Source organism: Scyliorhinus torazame, chromosome 1 (genome assembly GCF_047496885.1).
Source record: "Scyliorhinus torazame isolate Kashiwa2021f chromosome 1, sScyTor2.1, whole genome shotgun sequence".
NCBI lineage: Eukaryota > Metazoa > Chordata > Chondrichthyes > Carcharhiniformes > Scyliorhinidae > Scyliorhinus > Scyliorhinus torazame.
Window position 1 is genome coordinate 41,615,698 of NC_092707.1, and position 23,640 is coordinate 41,639,337.

Here is a 23,640-nt window from a genome sequence, read left to right on the forward strand (position 1 = left end):
CTCTCCAGGGCTGTTGCTGGCCTCTATAATGTCTTCCCGCAGCAGCGGCTGGACCTCTGACCTGATGAAGGTCCTGTCCTGGGCACTGTACTGTCTGCTCGTGGTGGCGACGGGTTTGTAATCCGGGGTGAGGGTTGCAAACAGAGAAGGCGGGTCGACCTTGAGGGTCATGAGACCGCAGACAGTAAGGGGTGGTAGGGGCCTGCCGAATTTCAGGGTTAGACTCTGGAGGTTGCACTGGAAGTCCAGGCCGAGTAGCAAGGCAGCGCAGAGGTTGGGGAGGACGTCGAGCCGGAAGTCGCTGAACTCTACGCCCTGGATGGTGAGGGTGGCGGTGCGGTACCCCCGGTACTCCACTGAATGGGATCCGGAAGCCAGGGAGATTCTCTGGTTAATGGGGTGTACCGCGAGGGAGCAGCGCCTTACCGTATCGGGGTGGATGAAGCTCGAGTCAAGACGGCATGAAGTCTTGTGCCCATCGACCTTTACCGTTGTCAGCGAGGTTGTGCGGCCGGGACTGGTCGATCGTGATGGAGGCGAGCTGTAGCTGGTGTTGGAAGGCCCCTGGCTGGTCGGCAGGTGATCAGCGGCCCGATGAGGTGCCCGACGGGCAGGGGTCCTGAGGCGGGAAAGATGGCGGCGCGGGCGGCGTTAAAGATGGCTGCGCCCACAGGCCGCACGAGGCCTGATGGGGGAAGTTGGTGGCGCCCACGGGCCGCATGTGGTCTGAGGCGAGGAAGATTGCGGCGCCCACGGGCCACACGTGGGTTTCGGGGGCAAAAATGGCGGCGCCCACGAGTCACACGTGGGGGTGCAGGAACAATGGGCCTGGTTACAGCAGCGATCGAGCGGGCCTGTCACACAGCAGCAAAATGTCCTTTCTTCCCGCAGGCCTTGCAGAGTGCGCTCCACGCCAGGCAGAGCTGCCGGGGGTGCTTCGTCTGTCTGCAGAAGTAGCACTTGGGTCCCCGGGGTTGGCTGGTTGCCGCGCGGTGCAGGCTTGGGGTTGGCTGGTGGCGGTCGCTGGTGGGGTCCATGATGGGGTGTTCGCTGGTGGGGTCCACGGATGTCCAGGAGGGGGCCGCGGTGCGGTCGGGGGCGTATGCTTGTACGTTATGAGAGGCGACCGTTAGTGAGATCGCGAGTTTCTTGGTCACCGCTAGGCTGAGGGTAGCCCCTTCTAAGGCGCTGGCGGATGTACGCCGACCCTATGCCCGTAACAAAAGCGTCCCTAATTAGGAGTTTGGAATGTTCAACGGCCGAAATGGCCTGGCAATCGCAGTCCCTCGCCAGAGCGTGCTCTTCCACAGACTCACCGGGGAGTTGATGCCCCATGGACAGGAGGTGCCTGGCGTAGAGCTTGTTGGTCTGCTGAGTGTAGTTCTCTTTCAGTAGCGCCATGGCCTCAGCATAGGTAGGCGCGTCCCGAATGAGAGTAACGCTATCGGAGCTCAGCCGCGTACACAGGATCTGGAGTTTCTGTGCCTCTTGAGGGTGGTTCTGTCGCAGACCTGACGTAGGCTTCAAAACAAGCTATAGCCAATGTGCGAAGGCCGACTTGGCGTTGTCTGCTTGAGGGTGCAGCTGCAGGCGACCCGGCTTGATGCGGAGATCCATCGTTGTAAAATCTCTGCTTAATAAATTGATGCACTATCAATTACGACGAGACAGGAGTGGAGTGTAATCGAGGCTTTATTAAGCAGAGATGTGTAGCCTCCTGCAGCTGCTGCCGAAATGGCTGCAGCTCGGTGAGCACACACATTTATACACCGCCTCCTGGGCGGAGCCAGCAGGCAGGGATCTATCACTGTACCTGTAGTACAGGAGCATTACCGTATTACATCTCATATGTAATATATACAACAGTGGTGACTACCACACCCCCACTATGTTTCCGTATGCTAGCCTGCCCAGCTAGCTGGGTGGCCTTCGCCCCTGGCGCCAGCCATTCTCCCACCTATTGTCCCTTTTCCCCCGCCCCCCCCCCCCCGCTCATACATACATATTCAAATGGAAAAACAATCCCAACACAATTGCCCGACAGAGAAAAGAAAACCCCAGTTGAACAGTGAAAAGATCAAGCAAAAGATCCTGCATCTGAACAAACACACTTCCATCCCCCAACAGTACAAATGCAAACTTTAACTCACTCAGCTCTGCAACTGGCCCCAGATCAATACAGAAGGAATTACAAATAACGTCCGCAAAACACAAAACAAGAAACAAAATTTAAAAAAAAAACATTTTTATTCAAATTTTTTCGGCCAAACAAAACAGTACAAAATTTTTTCCCTTTTTACAACAATAAAACAATATTAAATAATAATGACCGTTTTTTAACAAATAAATAAATAATATATAAACTAAATGGCAACTGCCATAACAAAATATTAACTCTCCCAAATAATAAAGTCAAACAAGCCAATATACATATCCAAGTAAAAATATCCATACAAAAACACCCTTGAGGACCCCCCCCGGGTTGCTGCTGCTACTTTCCCATTTCCTTTATCGTTCTGCGAGATAGTCAATGAACGGTTGCCACCGCCTGGTGAACCCTTGAGCCGAACCTCTTAGTGCGAACTTTATCCGTTCTAGCTTTATAAACCCTGCCATGTCGTTTATCCAGGCCTCCACGCCCGGGGGTTTAGCTTCCGTCCACATTAACAATATCCTTCGGCGGGCTACTAGGGACGCAAAGGCCAAAACATCAGCCTCTCTCGCCTCCTGCACTCCCGGCTTTTCTGCAACCCCGAATATAGCCAACCCCCAGCTTGGCTCGACCCGGACCCCCACCACCTTCGAAAGCACATTTGCCACCCCCACCCAGAACCCATGCAGTGCCGAGCATGACCAAAACATGTGGGTGTGGTTCGCTGGGCTTCTCGTGCATCTCCCGCACCTATCCTCTACCCCGAAAAATTTACTGAGCCTTGCTCCGGTCATGTGCCTTGAATTGTATCAGGCTAAGCCTGGCACACGAGGACGAAGAGTTTACCCTGCGTAGGGCATCTGCCCACAGCCCCTCTTCGATCTCTTCCCCCCAGCTCCTCTTCCCATTTTCCCTTCAGCTCATCCACCATGATCTCCCCCTCGTCTCTCATTGCCCTGTATATATCTGACACCCTACCATCCCCCACCCATGTCCCCGAAATCACTCTAACCTGCATCTCCTGCGTCGGGAGCTGCAGAAACTATTTTTAAACATGAGCGTTGCAGCAAAGTTCTCAGTCCGACACCAGTCCTTTCCTTTTTGTGAAGTCCAGCGCTTCCTCGGGCAACTCAATATAGAAATGCTGCTCCTCGTATGTGACCCAGAGGCGGGCTGGATACTACAGCCCAAACTTCACCTTTTTCTTGAAAAGGGTCGACCTAATCTGGTTAAAGCCCGTTCTTCTCCTGGCCACCTCAGCACTCAGGTCCTGATAGATCCGCTGGATACTGTTTTCCCGTTTTACAGTTCCGTGTCTGTTTGGCCCACTGTAACATACGCTCCTTATCCCAATACCTGTGGAATCTCACCACCATTGCCCTGGGGCGGGGGGGGGGGGGTGGTGGTCTCCCATTCGCGGCTTCCTCCCGAGTGATCTATGAGCCCTGTCCACCTCCAAGGGTCGGGGGAATGCCCCATCCCCCAGCAGCTTCTCGAACATGGCCGCTATGTATGCCCCAGCATCCGCTCCTTCGGATACCTCCGGGAGCCCAACGATTCTCGAGCTCTGCCGATGGGAGCTGTTCTCTAGGTCCTCTACCTTCTCCAGGATCCTTTTCTGCTGGTCTCTCCGTATCCCCACCTCCAACTCCACCTCAGTTTGATGTTCCTCCTGGTCAGCCAGCACCTTCACTACTTTCTGGATCGCCCGATCGTGGGCAGACAATCTAAACTCCAGCCGCGCAATTGCCTCTTTAATCGGGTCCAAGCAGTCTGCTTCTGCTTGGCGAAGCCCTCCTGGATAACTTGCACCAGCTGCTCCGTTGACCGCTGGGTCGACAAGCCAGAGGTCCGGTCCTCCGCCATGCTTACACCCGGTGCAGCTTCAGCCCAAACCTTCTCTGTTCTTCTGTTTCTGCCTTTGCGAGCACTTCTGGTCCTCCTCTCCATGCACCGATGTGGGAATCCAGTACACAATTGCCTCTGTCATCGATTTTTCAAATCAAGTCCGGTAAAAAATCGGGGGAAAAGGTCCAAAAGTCCGACCCGAGCGGGATCCACCAAATGTGCGACTTACTCCTTCATAGCCGCCACTGGAAGTCCCAGATGCAAGTCATTTATAAGCACGTAACTGATTATGAAGTATATGCACTCTTTATTGAAAGATGTTTTCTCAGTGAGTTACACCATCCTGCTCGTCGTTCGCCATATTTCCTTTTGAGTGCCTAAATGTAACTCTCTCTTTTGATGCTTGGTCCTGGTGAGGAGCAATTATTCATTACAGCTCTTGTTTTCTGTCTGGACAGCCTGGTAGCACCATCCATTTGCCACTTAGGAGGGATGAGGTCAGCAAAGCCAAGAACAACCATCTCTCTGACCTCTGGTGGGAAGGTGGTACATTCATTCATTCTTTCTTCCTTACCAACTTCTCCCTTAACTCGCGTGTTCTCTGTAAATCATCTGGGCCAAGATTCTTTTTTAGGATGATGTGTTTCCCTTACCGGCATGCGTGCAAAGCTACTACTGGCACTCCTGCAGCCATTTAACTTTCCAACAAGCATTTGTTGACTGGAGATGGGACATCCACCCCTCAGTCAGGATGAAGGCTCCGCCTCCAAGCTACTGGCCAGTCTGACTCTAGCAGCGCCAGAAGCTGCAGTGGGCAGAACCGGGACTACAACCAGTCCTCATCCAGAGGGTCGACATGAACATACGAATTAGGGGCAGGAGTAGGCCACTCGGCACCCTGTGCCATCATTCAATAGGATCATGGCTGATCTGATTTCCGTCTCTACTCCACATTCCCTTACCCCCAATTTAACAGTTTACACCCTTATCAACAATCTATCCACATCTGCCGTAAAAATACTCAAGACTCTACTTCCATTGTCTTTCAAGGAAAAGAGTTACAAAGACTCATGACTGAGAGAAAAAATACACCCCTTTGTCTTAAACGGGTGACCTCTTATTTTTCAATAGTGACCCCTAGTTCTAGATTCTCCCATAAGGAAAACATCCGTTCATATCCAACCTGTCAAGACTACTCGGGATCTTGATTTTGGCCACTTCGGCGATTACAGCCTCGTCGAGTTTTTGCTTAAGCGCATCGCGGCCATTAAATCGCGCCCAATATCTTGAAGGCATTCCTGTATGACTGTGATGCGCCCCTTCAACATCTCCCGCGATGAATAGAGATAAATCTCCGCAGAGTGGGTTTTGTATGGTATGTGTTTTAGTTAACCTGGGCTCAAATGTCTCCGAGCATCATTTGGACAGAGGAGAAAAGGAAGAACTACTGTGTGAGGAATGCCTTTGTTGTCATCGGCCACATGAAATTGAAAGAAGCATGAAAGCCAGATTGCCCTGCCTCCTGAGCTCTGGTAACACATGTGATATTGAAAGTGCAAAGAGGAAGTTAAGAGAAGGGAATGTTTGAATATTGTCAGGAGAGTCCATTTTATGCTACTGAGTGAGTTCTCGGGGCCTTGGGAGGATTTAGCTGAATTAATGCACAGCGATGTGTTGCAGCTTGCATTTTTTTTTTTTTTTTTTTCAGTTTATTGCAGCCTGGGTTTGACTGATCCACCCAGATTTCCCCTGGCCAGACAGGTTTGTCAGAATGCTGCACTGAATTGGGGAACCATCTGTAGCACACAATGACTTACGAGAGAGACGAATAGAGATGAAGTCGATGAGGCTTTATTAAGCGTGACTTGTTCCCCGCAGTTCAGCAACAGACTGGAGCGGCGGGGAGAAGCCTGGGTTCTTATACTCCGCCTTCAGGGCGGAGCCAGGGGTCAACAGCCAACCAGGACCCGGGATCTGTCAGCCAATAGCATCACTGCTTCACAGTCCCACATGACCCCTAATACATACTACCACATTATCGAACTGGCCTTCCTACTTAACTGCTTCAAACTGCATCATTGTTCATCCTTGTGGCTAAGAAGGTTTAACCTTTTCTGCTCCTTCGAAAGCAGATGCTAGTTTCTGCCACAAATTTCTCAAACATTGCTGGCATGCAATAAGGCGATGGATGCTTGTACATGAAATAGGTTTAACATTCCAGGTCGGTGACCCTTTTATGTTTAAACATAATGTGGGCAGAACAAATGAGCTTATAACCCACTTAGACGGTACACCTCTATCTGGCTTTCACTTTTGATCACACGTTGGACACCAGGTTTGTGAGTAGTGAAATTGGAAACTTGGGGGAAGTGGTTTGAAGAAGGAAGGCATACATCTCACCACTTAAGGTCCAATTGCTCTTTTTAAGTATGATTGTTACGACTTTTGTAGAGTTGAAATGTATGCATATTGAATAACCTACTGAAATATGTGCCTAGCCATGTAAATAATACACTTTGTGTTGAAATTATTTAAAAATAACATGGTTCATAACCCTTGCTAATCTATAGACAGGTTCATATTTTAGTGCTTCCAAGACTGGGCCTTCTTGGCTGTTCCTAGGGATTCGCAACCGCAAAGTCCCACACTATATGCCACTCAACTTCTTCCATGCAATCGCAGAAGGTACAACACCTGCCCTGTTACCTCCTCACTGTCCAAGGGTCCAAACACACCTTGCACCTCCTTCCATTTGGTCTACTGTATTCACTGCTCCCAATGTGATCTCTTCTACACTGGGAGATTAAACACAAGCTGGGTGACCACTTTGTGGAACACCTTTTGTTCAGTCCGCAAACGAGACCCCAACCTCCCAGTCACTTGCCATTTCAACTCAAAATCTTGCTCTCATGCCCACATGTCCATCCGTGGCCTGCTGCAATAAGAACACGAGAACTAAGAGCAGGAGTAGACTATTCAGCCCTTCGACTGCTCCACCATTCAATATGATCATGCCTGAGCTAATCTTGGCCTCATCGCCACCTTCCTGCCCATAACCTTTCATCCCGCTAGCAATTAGAAACCCATCCAGACCGTGGTGGCTATGAAGGAGTAGGTCGCACATTTGGTGACTCCCACTCTGGTCGGAACTTTGGACCTTTTCCCCCGATTTTCTTTGTCGGATCTGAAGTGGAAAATTGATGTTGGATACAACTGTGACAAGGAATCCTACATCAGTGCATGGAGAAGCAGACCAGGAGTGCTCGCAAAGGAAGAGATAGGTCAACGGAGGAGGCTTGGGCTGAGGCTGCAACGGGAGAAAGCATGGCGGATGACCGGAGTTCTGACTTGACGACCCAGCGGTCGACGGAGCAGTTGATGCAGTTTATACAGGAGGGCTTCGCCAAGCAGAAACTGGACTGCTTGGACCCGATTAAGGAGTCAATTGCGCGACTGGAACTCAGACCGGATGCTCAAGATCGGGCGATCCAGAAAGTGGAGAAGGCACTGACTGAGCAGGAGAAGCTGCAGTGGAGGTGGGAATGTTGAGAGATCAACAGAAAAGGCTCCAGGAGAAGGTGGAGGATCTAGAGAACAGGTCCCACCGGCAGAACCTGATCGTGGGTCTCCAGGAGGGATCCGAAGGAATGGATGCAGGAGCATACATAGCAGCTATGCTTGAGAAGCTACTGGGGGAGGGGACGTTCACCCAACCCTTGGAGGTGGGCAGGGCGCACAGAGCGCTAGCGAGGAAGCTGCGTGTGGGTGATACACCCCCCCCCCCCCCCCCCTCAGCCTGCGCGTGGGGAGCAGGCTGGAGACTGGCTCAAGAAAGGTGATGGCTGATTGGCCGCGGGGGCTGGCGAGGTGAGAAGAGAAGCCCCCCAACCAGGCTGATCACATGCAATGTATAAGGACTAAATGGGCCGGTTAAGAGGACATGCTTGTTCGCACATTTGAGGGGTGTCAATGTTGCAGGAGACGCACCTTCGAGTAACTGACCAAGTCAGACTAAGGAAGAGATGGGTCGGACAGGTTTTCCACTCTGGGCTGGACTCTAAGACTAGAGGGGTCGCGATCCTGATTAATAAGCGAGTGTCATTCGAAGCATGAGGAATAGTTGCGGACGTTAGAGGGGAGCTGATCTCGATATGGGCCCACAGGGAGAAGGCAGAGAGAGCAGAGATGGACCGACTGATAAAGGAAATACTACAGATCGACAGGAGGTGATGCGGAGACCCCAGAGGCAGGGCTTCTAAGGGAACGACCGAGGCTACAGGTGGAGTTTGGCTACATGGTTAACTACATGGAAGGCGGTAGAGCAGCTGAGTGAGGCGAGGGGGGCGATCTATGAATCTGGGGAGCAGGCTAGTAGAATGCTTGCGCAGCAGCTTAGAAAGTGGGAGGTGGCCACGGAGATTGGGAAAGTAAGGGACAGAGATAGGAACCTGGTTGGCGATTCAGCTGGGTCAATAAGGCGTTTGAGAAATTCTACAGCAGGCTGTATGAGTCGGAACCCCCAGCTGGGCCGGAGGGGATGAGGCAATTCTAGGGAGGCTGAAGTTCCGAAGGTTGATGAAGACTTGGTAGAAGGGCTGGTGGCCCCAATCGGGTTGGAAGAGATAGCAGATGGACTGAAGGCCATGCAGTTGGGTAAAGCCCCGGGACCGGATGGATACCGGGTGGAGTTTTACAAAAGGTTCTCTGGGATACTAGGGTCCCTGCTGATGAGGACATGAGGCAAGGGAGAGAGGGGGCTCCCCTGACGATGTCACAGGCCACTATCTCATTGATCCTGAAACGGGATAAGGGCCTGGAGTTATGCGGGTCCTACAGACAGATCTCCCGACTAAATGTAGACGCCAAATTGTTGGCTAAGATCTTGTACTCTAGGATTGAGGACTGCGTACCAGACGTGATTGGAAAGGACCAGACGGGATTTGTTAAGGGGTGGCAGTTGGCGGCCAATGTAAGAAGGCTGTTGAATGTTATCATGATGCCCCCAGAGAGGGTAGGGACATAAAGGTAGGGACATAGAGGTCAAACACAAAATGTAGGGCAGCACAGTGGTTAGCACTGCCGCCTCACTGCGCCGGGGTCCCAAGTTCGATCCCGGTTCTGGGTCACTGTCTTATGTGGAGTTTGCACATTCTCCCTGTGTTTGCGTGGGTTTCGCCCCCACAACCCAAAGATGTGTAGGGTAGGTGGATTGGCCATGCTAAATTGCACCTTAATTGGAAAAAATGAATTGGGCACCCTAAATTTAAAAAGAAAAAAAAAAAGTTATGAAGGCATTAATTAGTTCTAAGGAGGTATTTTACATTTAGCCACAAGACGCAGTAAATCTTCAAAATTACTGCAATACAGAGTCATTATTATTCCAGACATACATAGAAAGAGGACCAGCAAATATTCATACAATTTGTTCAGATTATCAATCACTGTAATTGTTGTAGTTGGTGTCTCCCTTTAATATAGAAAATGAAAGGATACGCAAAAGGGTGAGGGAATCTTAGGATAACGGGATAAAGCCATGGCTATATGGTGCACGCCCTCCTCCACAGGGCAACAAAGAGAAAGCTGCACAATATGCGAGATGCCTCATGGGGTAAGGTACAACCAAGGTCCGGCTCCCAAGACCTCCAGGAAATGAAAGGATACCCCAGGGAAAGGGGAACAACAAGATTCCGCAATCGGTACAAGATGCGGTTTGGCAGATTCCACCTAGTTCCCCTCAACAAAGAAACCCAAACAACAGGGTAATATGCCAACCACATTCCAGGACCCATGTGACCACTCACTACCCACACAGCCAAGACGACCAACCCAAGAAAGACTAGATACCCAAGGATTAACTGACAACCCCCGGGCATGCCCGGTACGTATTCCCTTGTGCCACCTCCTCCCCCTTACAAAAACACCAGAGGTGCCAACTACAGAAACAAAAAGTATTTTCCAGGATACATGATCTGTCTCTACCTTCATGGGAGACGAGCAAGGATTCCTTAATCCCAAAATAACAACAAAAAAAACACAACACCAATAGTTCTTTTTTTTAAATATAAATTTAGAGTACCCAATTTTTTTTTTCCAATTTAAGGGGCAATTTAGTGTGGACAATTTACCTACCCTGCACATTATGTTGAGGAGGTGTGACCCACGCAGACATGGGGAGAGGGGAGAATGTGCAAACTCCACCCAGCCAGTGGGCTGGGATCGAACACGTGTCCTCGGTGCCGTGTGGCAGCAGTGCTAACCACTGCACCACTGTACCGCCCAACACCAATAGTTCTAACTGGGGTTTTCCTCCTCCACAATGAGACTTCTAAGGCGATATGCCAAACTACCCACCCGCCAACGTGCTGTGTTGCTGCAATGAATAAAGTGAACATTGCCTCCGTGTCAAAGCACATGTAAAGAAAACGTAAATAAAAGCAAATTACTGCGGATGCTGGAATCTGAAAGGAAAGAGAAAATGCTGGAAAATCTCAGCATGTCTGGCAGCATCTGTAGGGGGAGAAAAGAGCTAACATTTCGAGTCCGATGACTCTTTGTCAAAGCTAACAGACAGAGAAAGTGGGAAATATTTATACTGTGGAGTGAGAATGAAAGATGAGTCATAGCCACAGAAACCCAGGGAAACCGGGTGCTAATGGCCACAGAAACCAAGGGGTAAAAGTGCTAATGGCAGTCCCCAGAGAGAACAAAAGATGTGAAAGGTCAAACAGCAGGGAATCTAACATGAGAGGATGAACTGTAGATGTGGGGGGAGGGGAAGGGGGAAGCAAAGAGGAGAAAGGTGAAAGAAAGATGGATAAGATTTGGGGGGGGAATTAAATGTATATTAAGAAAGAAAGAAATGGTAAAAGACAGTTAAAATGAAATGAAAACAAATGGGTCGAGGTGGGGTAGAGCTGATCATCTGAAGTTGTTGAATTCAATGTTCAGGCTGGAGGGCTGTAGTGTGCCTAACCGGAAGATGAGATGTTGTTCCTCTCTCTTTCCCCCCACCCCCAATCTTATCCACCTTTCTCCTCTTTGCTTCCCCCTTCCCCTCCCCCCCACATCTACAGTTCTTCCTCTCATGTTAGTTTCCCTGCTAGCCATGATGTGGGGATGCTGGCGTTGGACTGGGGTGAGCACAGTAAGAAGTCTTACAACACCAGGTTAAAGTCCAACAGGTTTGTTTAGAATCACTAGCTTTCGGGGTGCTGCTCCTTCACCTGAGGAAGGAGCAGCGCCCCGAAAGCTGGTGATTCGAAACAAACCTGTTGGACTTTAACCTGGTGTTGTAAGACTTCTTACAGTTTCCCTGCTGTTTGACCTTTCACATCTTTTGTTCTCTCTGGGGACTGCCATTAGCACTCTTTCCCCTTGGTTTCTGTGGCCATTAGCACCCGGCTTCCCTGGGTTTCTGTGGCTATGACTCATCTTTCATTCTCACTCCACAGTATAAATATTTCCCACTTTCTCTGTCTGTTAGCTTTGACAAAGAGTCATCGGACTCGACATGTTAGCTCTTTTCTCTCCCTACAGATGCTGCCAGACTTGCTGAGATTTTCCAAGAAAAGGTCAATATTGCACAATCCTCATGTCATACAACCATCTCAGCATGATTTTCACAGGATAACAGGTGACAAACACCTCTGTGCTCATATATCATGTGCCTTTGCCAGGATAAAAGGCAATAACACAAAATCAGGGATATAATCACAAGGGAACAAAATTCAGGATGACTGTAAACTGTAGGGCTTTCTAACTGTGGTGGCTTCAGATATACACTGGAGGCTTCCAGTAGTTAACTAAGAGTGTATTAACGAAAGGCAAAGGCAGATAAGTAACTGGCACAGAACTTAATATAACAGGTCTGATCACATCTGCTCCCAGGTCCACACTGCCCAGGTTCCTGCTCCAAGCGCCCCGCCCAAGCACTCTGTTGGCTGAGGTTTACGCCCTCTTGCGCAATTGGTCTGGAGCTCACTCCCTTAAAGAGACAGCACTACCACATCCCTCCCCCCTTAAGTTCCTTAATGCACAAAACACTATATACAGAGTTCATAAACATTACAAAGGACAGAAGGGAAAGAGAGTCCGTCAAAAGGTCAATCGGTCCGTAGGCCTCTGGGTCCTCCAGACATCTGCAGCCTGCCCGCAGGCTCGGCACCCTTCTGGGTAGTCAAATTCTAAACAGCTGATGACTCCTTGGCGGCATCGTCTCAGCGACCAGCAAACTGGCCTCGCCACCCTCAACAGGTGCAGATGATTGAGTGGATTTGCAAAACCAGGTCCCCCACCTGGAATGACCTGTCGTTCTTCTCTGCAGACTGTTGACTGGGAGGCTGAGGTGCCTCCACCCTCCCCAGCAAATTTGGAAACAGAAGATTTAAAAAATTTCCAGGCAATTGAGACTAATCTTCACAACCGGCCTTTTCCCATTCGGGGATCCTTTCCATGGCAACCAAGGACAGATTGACCTCTTGCTCTTTGTACACCACTGGCGTGTTGTTGTTCTAAGGATTTTCAAAGTCACCACAATTGTCACTGCAGCCCCATTGTCGACTTCCACCTTTGAGGCGTTTGCCAATAACCATTAGGACAATTTCAATTTGGACATCTTATTCAATTGGACTGCATTCAACTGATACATTGCATGCTCCCCTTCAGAATTCTTCTCCACTATGTTCGGTGGCACTGTGGAATATTGCTGTTGTTTTTTTCTTTGCATTGCAGCATTTTGCCTAGCACGACAATGTGCTTGTATGTGATCCCTGCGACTCCATCAGAAACACACAAACACCTGAACATGGCAGGACTCTTGGGGATCGTCCTCCACATCAATAGCAGTCCACCTCTGACTTGGGTTGACACCCTGCCTTTTTCCCGTTCCTTTGACTCCAGTTCCGAGGATCGTGTCCGGTTCTCCTCTGTGCCCGTTGATCCTGCTGCCCACCTCACGGCCATACCGCCCCATACTTGGTTGACCTCTCCTTCAGCCACACTTTGGAGCTCAATGGCACCTTTTCCAGTACACTCCATCACCTGAGCTATCTCAAACCTTTTCACCAACGTTATGGTGGTTTCAACCAGGAGCCTCTTCTGGATATTAAGGTTATGGATCCCACAAACCAGCCAGTTGCACATGTCATAAAGTGTGGTCCCGAACCTGCAGTGCTCAGCAAGCTGACAAAACCCAATTATGAAGGCTGAAATGGACTCGTTGCGGTCCCTCACTGCAGAACTAAATTTAATAATAATCTTTATTATTGTCACAATTTGGCTTACATTAACACTGCAATGACGTTACTGTGAAAATCCCCACGTCTCCACACTCCGGCACCTGTTCGGGTACACCGAGGGAGAATTCAGAATGTCCAATTCACCTGACAGCCTTTTGGAACTTGTGGGAGGAAACCGGAGCACCCGGAGGAAACCCACGCAGACATGGGGAGAATGTGCAGACTCCGCACAGACAGTGACCCAAGCCAGGAATCGAACCTGGGACCCTGGCGTTGTGAAGCAACCCTTCATCCATTCTCTTTACGATATCTTGCCGTTTATCAGTGTGAGCACCAATAACTTGGGCAGGGGAGCCAAGACGATTGTCCACAACATCACTCACAATGGCAACCATTATCTTGGTGCCAATGGCATCACGGAACCGTAGGCTCACTCACCAGCGAAACTAGCTGTCCCAGCCGTCTCCAACCGCCTCAAACAAGGATTTTGACTTAACTCCGCTTCCCAGCGCCAAATTTTAGCCAGGATCTTCCAGGAACATACCACAGATTATACACATCAGGGCCAAATAATTATGGGTTGTGTAGGGCCAAATAATTATGGGTTGTGTATCAGGATGAAATAAACAATTAAAAGATGAGTAGCGTCAGAGTCTGTGGAAACGCAGCCACTCCACCTTCATCACGTGACCCCCACCCGAAGCCCCTTATTTTTAATCATCTCCATTAAATCACCCTAACCTCCTCTGTTCCCATGAAAACGAGCTGAAAGGACCTACTTTTTCCATTTAGATAAAATTCTCCATTCCGAACAACATCCCCATTCACAGAATTTACAGTGCAGAAGGAGGACATTTGGCCCAACAATCGACACTGGCCCTTGAAAGAGCACCCTACTTATTATTTTTTAAAAATTTTTTAGAGTACCCAATTATCATTTTTTTTATTTTGATAAGGGGCAATTTAACGTGGCCAATCCACCTAACCTGCACATCTTTGGGTTGTGGGGCTGAAACCCACGCAGACATGGGGAGAATGTGCAAACTCCACACGGACAGTGACCCAGGACAGGATATCGAACCCGGGTCCTCAGCACCGCAGTCACAGTGCTATCCACTGCGCCACATGCCGCCCCGAAGAGCACCCGACTTAAGCCCACATTTCTACCTTATCCCTGTAACCCAGTAACCCCACCTAACCTTTTGGACACTACGGGGTAATTTGACGTGGCCAATCCACCTAACCCGCACATCTTTGGACTGTGGGAGGAAATCGGAGCACCCGGAGGAAACCCACGCAGACACGAGGAGAACGTGCAGACCCTACCCAGACATTGACCCAAGTCGGGAATTGAACCTGGGCCCCTGGCGCGGTGAACCAACACTGCTAACCACTGTGCTACCGTGGTGCCCCATTGATCTCCTCTGTACTCGTTTTCTACTGCGATAGTGTCCTTCCTGAAACACATGGCAGAATTGTTCACCGTATGCTCCAACTAATGTTCTATACAGTTTTAATATAACCTCCCTGCTGTTGTGCTCTCTGCTTCGGCAAATAAAGGAAAGTATCCCATATGCCCTCTTGACCACCTTGTCTACATGGCCTGCTACCTTCAAGGATCTGTAGATATGCACTCCCAAGGTCACTCTGTCCCTCTACATTCTCGGTGTCCCACCATTTATTACGCACCCCCTTGTGTAACCTCTCCAGATTGAACTCCATTTGCTACTTTTCAGCCTCCTTGACCAGTCCGTTAATATCGTCCTGCATACACAACTTTCTTCCTCACTATCAACCACAGTCACTTTTCGTATCATCTGCAAACTTCTTAATCACGCCCCCTACATTTAAGTCTTAAATCTTAATTTGTGTCACAAATGGGCTTACATTAACACTGCAATGAAGTTACTGTGAAAATCCCGAGTTGCCACACGCCGGTGCCTATTCGGGTACACGGAGGGAGAATTCAGAATGTCCAATTCACCTAACAGCATGTTTTCCAGGACTTGTGGGAGGAAACCGGAGCACCCGGAGGAAACCCATGCAGATACGGGGAGAACATGCAGACTCCGCACAAGACAGTGATCCAAGCCGGGAATCAAACCCGGGTCCCTGGCGCTGTGAAGCCACAGTGCTAACCACTGTGCTGCGGTGCTGCCTCATTGATCATTAATCATTGATCATATAACTGGAGAACAAGGAATCCAGTACTGAACCCTCACCGGAAACAACCCTCCAGTCACAAAAACACCTGTTGACCCTTGCAGTCCCTGAGAAAATGTTGGTAACAACTTGTAATATTTCCTTGGATCTCACGGGTTTTAATTTTCTGACGTTCTGACCAATCTGGCGTAAACTCTGACCCAACCATCTGCGTGAGTGCAGGCACAAGCAATGATGCCAGGTTTTCATTGGACCCTCGGACCAAACATCAGATCAAAGCACCCACCCCAACGGCTTGCAATAGCAAATCTGGACCTGTGCTAACACTACTAGGTGCAACACTGTTTTGCATCTTTGGGAGGCTCTGACGATCCATGAGAAGATGGAGGGTGTAATAGCCCGCATGGGGCCTACAGGGTGGGAATGATTATCTTCCCCCTAAGGCCGGGGACCTCTATTAATCTCTGTATAAAAGGTGGGTTAGTAAGGCATCGACCAGTGAGGACCTCCTGTAGGGATCTACCGGGCTGTGTATATATTGTGTTGTAAGTAAAACTTTGTTTCTTTATTTTACCTGGTGTGGACTCCCCATGTCCTTATTAAAGAGGGAACACCTTTTAAAGAGGGAACACCGTTTTCTGTACATGTACATAGAAATCCATCCCCTGGAGTTGGCTTTATTTATGTTTATTAGTCATTTGATAATTATACGTCAATTAATAATGTCTCACTGACCAAGCAGATGTCAACCCACAAACCCCAAGTGGTTATAATGCAGCACCGCTGGCTTGGATCCAAATTCAGCCCCGGTGGTTACTAAGTAGCAGCCTTTAATTATGTTTTCATATTTCATGGTATTTGTTGTGGTGTACAATCATTTACATTAAAATTTAATGGTCAGAGTTCTCGAGGTTTGCTTTTAAAATGTTTATTTTTCATTCTCTTTTTGCAGATTCTGAGGGTGGTGAGGCTCTATCCAATGGCAAAGACTCTGAGGTGACTCTGCCAGTGAATAGTCTAAGTACTGCTGCTGCTGGTGTGCATGAAAATGGTGTTGTGGAAGTTAATCCCACTCCAAACACACTTAAGGTCAAGATCCATGCGGCTGGAAGTGACACCATTGACTTGCAAGTATGTTATTAGCTGTTTTCTCATTTTGCCATTAGGGTCTCCAAACACCATGTCTCAACTTTTTGATCGTAGAATGTGGAAAAATGCCTCAAAAGTGCTTTAAGGAGCTCGACAAAAAGAAAATTCAGAGCAATAGAGGATATATTTTTTGCAGCGGTGCCTCGAGCTTGGTGGGAGGGGTGAATTATAGGAGGGTCTCGAAGGATAGACTGAGAAGTCTGGAGCAATTTCCAAAGTGTGGAGCCCAGACGATGAAGATGTGACTGTCTGTGGTGGGATGATGGGAAGGTGGGGCTACAAATGAGGCCAGATTCAGAATGGAGAGTTTGATGGGGGATAGGCACTTGCAGAGATAACAAGTGACAAAATTACAGAAAGGTTTTGACATTGTGATGAGAAAACAGTTTGCTCAGTGACCATTTGGTACAGGTTGAGACTTTATTGAATGCAACTCGACACATCATCTTGTGCTTTTCTCTAGGTGTCATCCCAGGAGATGGTCCAGGAGATTATCCAGGTCCTGATGGAACGTGAAGACACATGCCATCGGACTTGTTTCTCACTTCAGTATGATGGCAACCTTCTGGATAACTCTGCGGAGTTGGCAAGTGTAGAAGGACTGAAGGATGGATCGGTTCTCCGAGTGGTAGAAGGTATAGAGAGGCACTCTGTTGAAGGATCTTAGTGCCTTGGGTAGATTGCCTACAAGCTTTACTGATTTGATACCCAAATGCTGCCTAACAATTGACATACATTCACTAAAAATGTAAGGGTAGGATTAAAATATTTCCGATCGGTTTGTTGCTGCGATTCCTCACCTGTTGATAGCCTAACTTTGGCTGTGCTGTCATTAGGAACTGATGGATGGAGACTTTCTCTGAGGGGGTGAGGGTCACTCTGATCACCTACAGTGTACTACAAGTGACAAAAAGTGTGGATGTAAATCACCTGCCCAGGAATTCAGCTGGAGCTATGGTAAACACAGATCAAAGAGGTCTGAGTTGGAGAAGGAATCTCGTGGATTGATTTTTGGGTATAGAACCAAAATATACAGATACTTTAATGTGAGGGGAAAAGCTAGAATGAGTTATGGTTGAATAGATTTCCATTATATGGGTGGCACAGTGGTTAGCACTGCTGCATCACAGCGGCAACAACCTGGGTTCGATTGTAGCCTTGGGTGACTGTCCGTATGGAGTTTACACTTTCTCACCATGTCTACGTGGGTTTCCTCCGTGATGTGTTGGGTGTTCTGGATCACATACAGGTCAGCAACACTTGAAGTAGTGCAATACTATTTTATTTAAAGGTTAACTATTTAAACATACTTGAACTGTGGGTAAATACGATACCAGCTTTAACTAAAGACCTTTGCCTTGTCCTAACCAGTTGATGCACTCAGCACATGGTGAATGTCTGTGTTGCAGGCTGTGAGCTCTGTGCTCCTAGCTAACTGCTACTCGAATGAGCAGGAACTCTGATGTCCCCTGTCTTTATAGTGCGTGTGCTCTCACTGGTGATTGGCTGCGGTGTTGTGTATGTTGATTGGTCCCACTGTGTGTCCATCAGTGTGTGTCAGCACCATGATATACTGGTGTATATTATGACACTCCGGGTGCTCCAGTTTCTTCCCACAGTCCAAAGTTGTGCAGGTTAGGTGGATTGACCATGCTAAATTGCCCCATAGTGTCCAAAAGGTAAGGTGCGGTTACGGGGATAGGGGAGGGCATGGGCCTAGGTAGGGTGGTCTTTCGAGGGGTCAGTGCAGACTTGATGAGCCGAGTGGCCTCCTTCTGCACTGTAGGGATTCTATGATTTGTTAGAAATGTTGAATGGCCTCAAGATGCCAATCGTTGATGCTGTAAATGTGACTGTCCCAAAAGGTTGAGTGATCCAAATGAATCCCTTGCTTAACATAAGCTTCTGAAGAGCTGTTACAAAAGGAACATGCCCAAGAGCACAGAATTCCCTAATTTAACCAGAAAATCATAATAAAACCAAACATTTTGGATTCAAAATGTGAGTGAAGTGAGTCAGAAATGAAAATGGAGAAAATGACAAAATTTAAGCAGCAGCTGAGGATGGAGTGCGATCCAAGATTTAAAAAAAACAGCCAATGGACATCATTGGCTTTGTTCCAGGAAAGAGAAGATCCAGTGAAATGGGACAGCTGTTTCTTATGTGTAAATTAAAAATTACTGAGTACACCTTCAAGTTCAAAAACGTCTTCCTACTACACCTCTCCCACCCCATTCCACGGCTGATCAGCAAGTCAGCTCCATGGAGGTGGATATCATACCCTACCTAATCCAGTGCAACTCTTTTTATCATGTTCCCCTCTCTCTCCACCGGTCATCAGGAAGGAACGTGCCAAAGCTATCCCATCTGCTCTTTCTCACCCATTTTCCTTTTTTCTATCCACTTCCACTCTCCATCCTACTATGAAAAGTGACCATCCGGCTGAGAAGAGAATCCGCCTCGGTGCAGTGCAACCCAACTGTCTACCCCGCTCGTCCACTTCTCTCCCCTGTCCAGTCTCTCTGCAATACGGTACGGTAAAGTCGCCATAGTCCCAGATGACCATAGGCTTATTTTCCCTTTGAGGGGGGAGAGCTGACTGGTGGTGATCTAACCTGAGGGTCACCACATCTTGGGCGAGGGTCAGAGTAGAGAAAGCATGGCCTTCATGAATAGCCTCAGCCAGTACAGGAATTGAACCCGCGCTGCTGTCCTTGCTCTGCATCACGAACCAGCTGTCTAGCCAAGTGTCCTAAACAGGCGCTCCCTCTCTGTAATATCCCACATGAGACCTACGGGATGGGAATGATTATCTTCCCTGTGTTCCTAGAATCATACAGCACAGAAAATTAAGTGAATGAAAATCACTTATTGTTACTGTGAAAAGCCCCTAGTCGCCACATTCTGGCGCCTGTTCGAGGAGGCCGGTACAGGATTGAACCCGCGCTGCTGGCCTTGGTCCTCTTTACAAGCCAGCTATTTAGCCCACTGTGCTAAATCTGGTCTGCTGTCGATGCTACAACCTACTCGGCTGAGCCACCTCCCCGATTTTTCTGGACCCACGTTGGAACAAATTATTTTGCCATGCCTCCGTTTGGGCAATTGGATGCATTTGATGCTGATGTTGAAGACTGGAACCAGAACACAAAGGATGCGTTACCTCTTCTGCGCCTACAACACCACGGAGAAAGTGCGGCAGATGGTCAGACGGCCTCCGGAGCACGCATGTTTGGGGTGATCTGGAGTCTCGCGTACCTGGCAATGCTGGATATGCATTTGTTCAACCAATTCGTGGCACCTGTGGCGCAACACCCGACCCTGTCAGTGATTGTTCAAAGGTATCAATTTAATAGGGTGGCGAGGCCCCCCGGTGAGTCAGTCACCTAGTTCATGTCACAGCTATGGAAGATAGTCGAGTTTTGTGAGTATGGAACTGCTTTATTGGATACGCTCTGTGATAGTTTTGGTCTGCGGTATAAATAATCTGAAACCACAAAAACTTTTTGCGTGAAATCTCCCTGACTTTCAACAGGCGTACAGATCTCTTTGTCCCAAGAAAATTCCACGCTATCTAAGAGATACAAGGGATGGAGGTGAATGTTTTGGGGGCCCCTCACGTGTTATCCCCACGGCCTGGACTGCCCACCGCGGCAACTCTGTCTTCTGGCCGAAGAGTCGACCGCCAAATTGTGACACGTCCGCGGACTCAGTTGAAGGTGATTCCGGCCCGTGTGCGACGTGCAGGTGCCAGCCTAGGCATGACTTTAGGCAGCAAGAGGGCCAGCGCTCCAGGACCCAGTCGTCCATCTGCCAAGAAGAGTTCCTGCGCCCCTACGCGAGAGATTAAAATCTGAATTACAGAGATTACAAACTCAAGGCATAATATCCAAAGTCATGCAACCGACTGACTGGGTCAGCTCCTTGGTTTGTGGGGAAAAAACTTTCAGGAGATATTAGAATTTGCACGGATCCCAAAGGTCTAAATAAAAACATATATGTAGGGAACATTATCCTATTCCCAAAAGAGAAGAAATTACTTCTGAAATGTCGTATGCGCGAATTTTCACAAAGTTGGACCCATCACAAGGTTTTTGGCAGATACAGCTTGACGACTCCAGCAAGCTACTCTGTACGTTCAACACGCCTTTTGGAAGGTACTGCTTTAATCGAATGCCCTTCGGGATCATCTCTGCCTCAAGAGATTTTTTCACCGAATTATGGAGAAAATAACTGAAAACATAGATGGTATTCGAGTCCATGTGGACAACATCATTATATGGTCAACTATTGAGGAAGAGCATATTGCAAGGCTAAGGAAAGTATTTCACCGAAAACATCAATATGGTTTAAAATTGAACCGTCTAAATGCACGTTTGCGACCTCCGTGGTTTAAATTTTTTAGGTGATACCATTTCGGCTAAAGGTGTTAGATCGGATGAAGAAAAGATAGAAGCAATGCAGCAACCAAAAGACAAGAAAGCTGTACTTTGGTTTCTTGGGTTCGTAAATTTCCTTGGGAAATTCATCTCCAACTTATCTTAAAGAACTGTTGCTCTACGAAACTTGATCAGAAAATGTACTGATGTTGAGTGGACTGCACGTCATCATGCAGAATGGCTGGACCTCAAACAACAATTAATCAAAGCTCCTCGTTCTTCAATCCAACTAAACCCACAAAACTCTTGACAAATGCAAGTCAAGTTGGAATTGGTGCAGTTTTACTTCAGCAAGACGACCAGACCAATTGGATTCCAATAGCATACGCATCTAGAGCGATGACCGTCACAGAGTGCAGGTCTGCGCAAATAGAAAAAGAATGTTTAGGACTAGTAACAGGCATCACTAAGTTTCATGACCGTGTATGGTCTACCTAAGTTCATATTTGAGACTCATCATCAACCTCTAGTAAATATCATAGAGAAAAGTCTCAATGATATGACCCCAAGATTACAGAGAATGATGACGTTAAGGAGGTATGATTTCACTTTAATCTATACTTCTGGTAAAGATCTCATAATTGCAGATACACTTTCAAGATCAATAAATACCGAGAATCTACAATTTGAATCCATCAATGTTGTAGAAGCTCCGCTGCAGTTTAGAGAAACATTTCTTGCATCAGATGCAAAGCTGAAGCAGATACATGAAGAAACACAAAAAGACGTAACTTTGCTGCTTCGAGTTGTCGATCATCTACAGCATGGGTGGCCAAAAGGACACGGTCCTCCATATCAAAAGTATTCTAGCTGAACTTACTGTAGTAGATGGTATACTATTAAGAAGTGACAGGATTGTCATTCCATCAAATCTCAGGTCAGAAATGCTAAGCAAACCTCATGAAGGACATCTCGGCATCGAGAAGTGCAAACTAAGAGCTAGGTGAGCTGTGTATTGGCCGGGTACAAACCAAGATATTGCAGACATGATAATGTTATGTTCTACATGTCAAAGGCATCAACTAGCACTAGCACAATGCAAAGCAACACTGCAACAGCATGATATTGCTACCTTTCCATGAATGAAAGTAGGCATTGACTTGTTCTATGCCCGTCGAAAAGAAAGACTATGTTCTTGTCATTGATTTATTATTCCAACTTTCTGGAAGTAATGAGACAACCTGATCTCACCTACAGCAGTGATCAAAGTGTGTAAGGAAATTGTTTCGAGACATGGCATTCCACAAACTGTTATGTCAGATAATGGTCCATGCTATGCAAGCTGGGAGTGGACGGAATTTTCAAGAACCGATAACTTCTACCACATTACGTTAAGTTCCCATTTTCCTCAATCAAATGGAAGAGTGGAAAAAGGTGTACATATTGTGAAGCAATTATTGAGCAAAGCAAGAGGTTCTCAATCGGAATTTTACTTGGCTATACTATCATATAGAGCCTCTCCGTTGAATTCAGGTAAATCTGTAGCTCAAATGTTGTACAATCGTGAAATTAGAACAACATTATCGAAAATTCATGTAGGTGATCCAGATCAACTGGGTGTGCTGAAAAGAATTTGACAGCAACGTGAAAAACAACAAAGTTACTATGATAGGCACGCAAAACCACTAAAACCTCTTCCAGCAGATGACATTGTTAGAATCAGATGTCCTGATGGAGGATGGTCTGATACTGCTATGGTTATTAGGCAAATATCACCACGCTCCTACATTATCAAAACTGCAGAAGGTGGATTGATTAGAAAGAACAGGCGTGACATTTTAAAAGTGCACATTCGTCAACCTATTTTTCCAAATTTGAATCTAAACCAATCTTTAAATCATCCTGTGACTATCAAACAATCTGTTGAAAGTGAACAGCAGAATAAAGTGTCGACTTCTCCAATCAAATTGAGTCGATCTACAAGACGTAAAAGGAAACCGAATCATTTGAATTTATGAACATTTGACTAATGTACAAAGCATGACAGAATATTTTATTTTTTATGTACAATTTTCTTTACCGTGTATATAGAAAAGTGTAACACAAAAAGAGGGGATGTTTATTGTCACATAGAATATATAGAACATTACAGCACAGTACAGGCCCTTCGGCCCTCGATGTTGCGCCGACCTGTGAAACCACTCTAAAGCCCATCGACACTATTCCCTTATCGTCCATATGTCTATCCAATGACCATTTGAATGCCCTTAGTGTTGGCGAGTCCACTACTGTTGCAGGCAGGGCATTCCACGCCCTTACTACTCATCTTGTATGCCTCAATTAAGTCACCTCTTAACCTTCTCTCTAACGAAAACAGCCTCAAGTCCCTCAGCCTTTTCTCATAAGATCTTCCCTCCATACCAGGCAACAAGTAAAGTGAAAAGTATTTTTCTGCGGCCGAGTGAACGTACACAGTACGCACATAGTAGACAAAAAGAATAATCAACAGAGTGCATTGACAAATGGTACATCGACAAACAGTGATTGGTTACAGTGCGGAACAAGGGGCCAAACAAAGCAAATACATGAGCAAGAGCAGCATAGGGCATCATGAACCGTGTTCTTACAGGGAACAGATCAGTCCAAGGGGGAGTCGTTGAGTAGTCTAGTAGCTGTGGGGAAGAAGCTGTTCCTATGTCTGGATGTGCGGGTCTTC

General features: G+C 47.6%; 1 protein-coding gene across 1 annotated transcript in view; it reads left to right on the forward strand.

The window, feature by feature from the left end:
- LOC140399909 (clustered mitochondria protein homolog) overlaps window positions 1–23,640 on the forward strand; it is a 150,770-nt gene that overhangs the window by 12,618 nt on the left and 114,512 nt on the right. Inside the window, exons 2-3 of the mRNA XM_072489425.1 lie at window positions 16,352–16,530; window positions 17,012–17,183. Coding sequence (XP_072345526.1) covers window positions 16,352–16,530; window positions 17,012–17,183 — 351 coding nt within the window. The remainder of the gene's footprint in view (window positions 1–16,351; window positions 16,531–17,011; window positions 17,184–23,640) is intronic.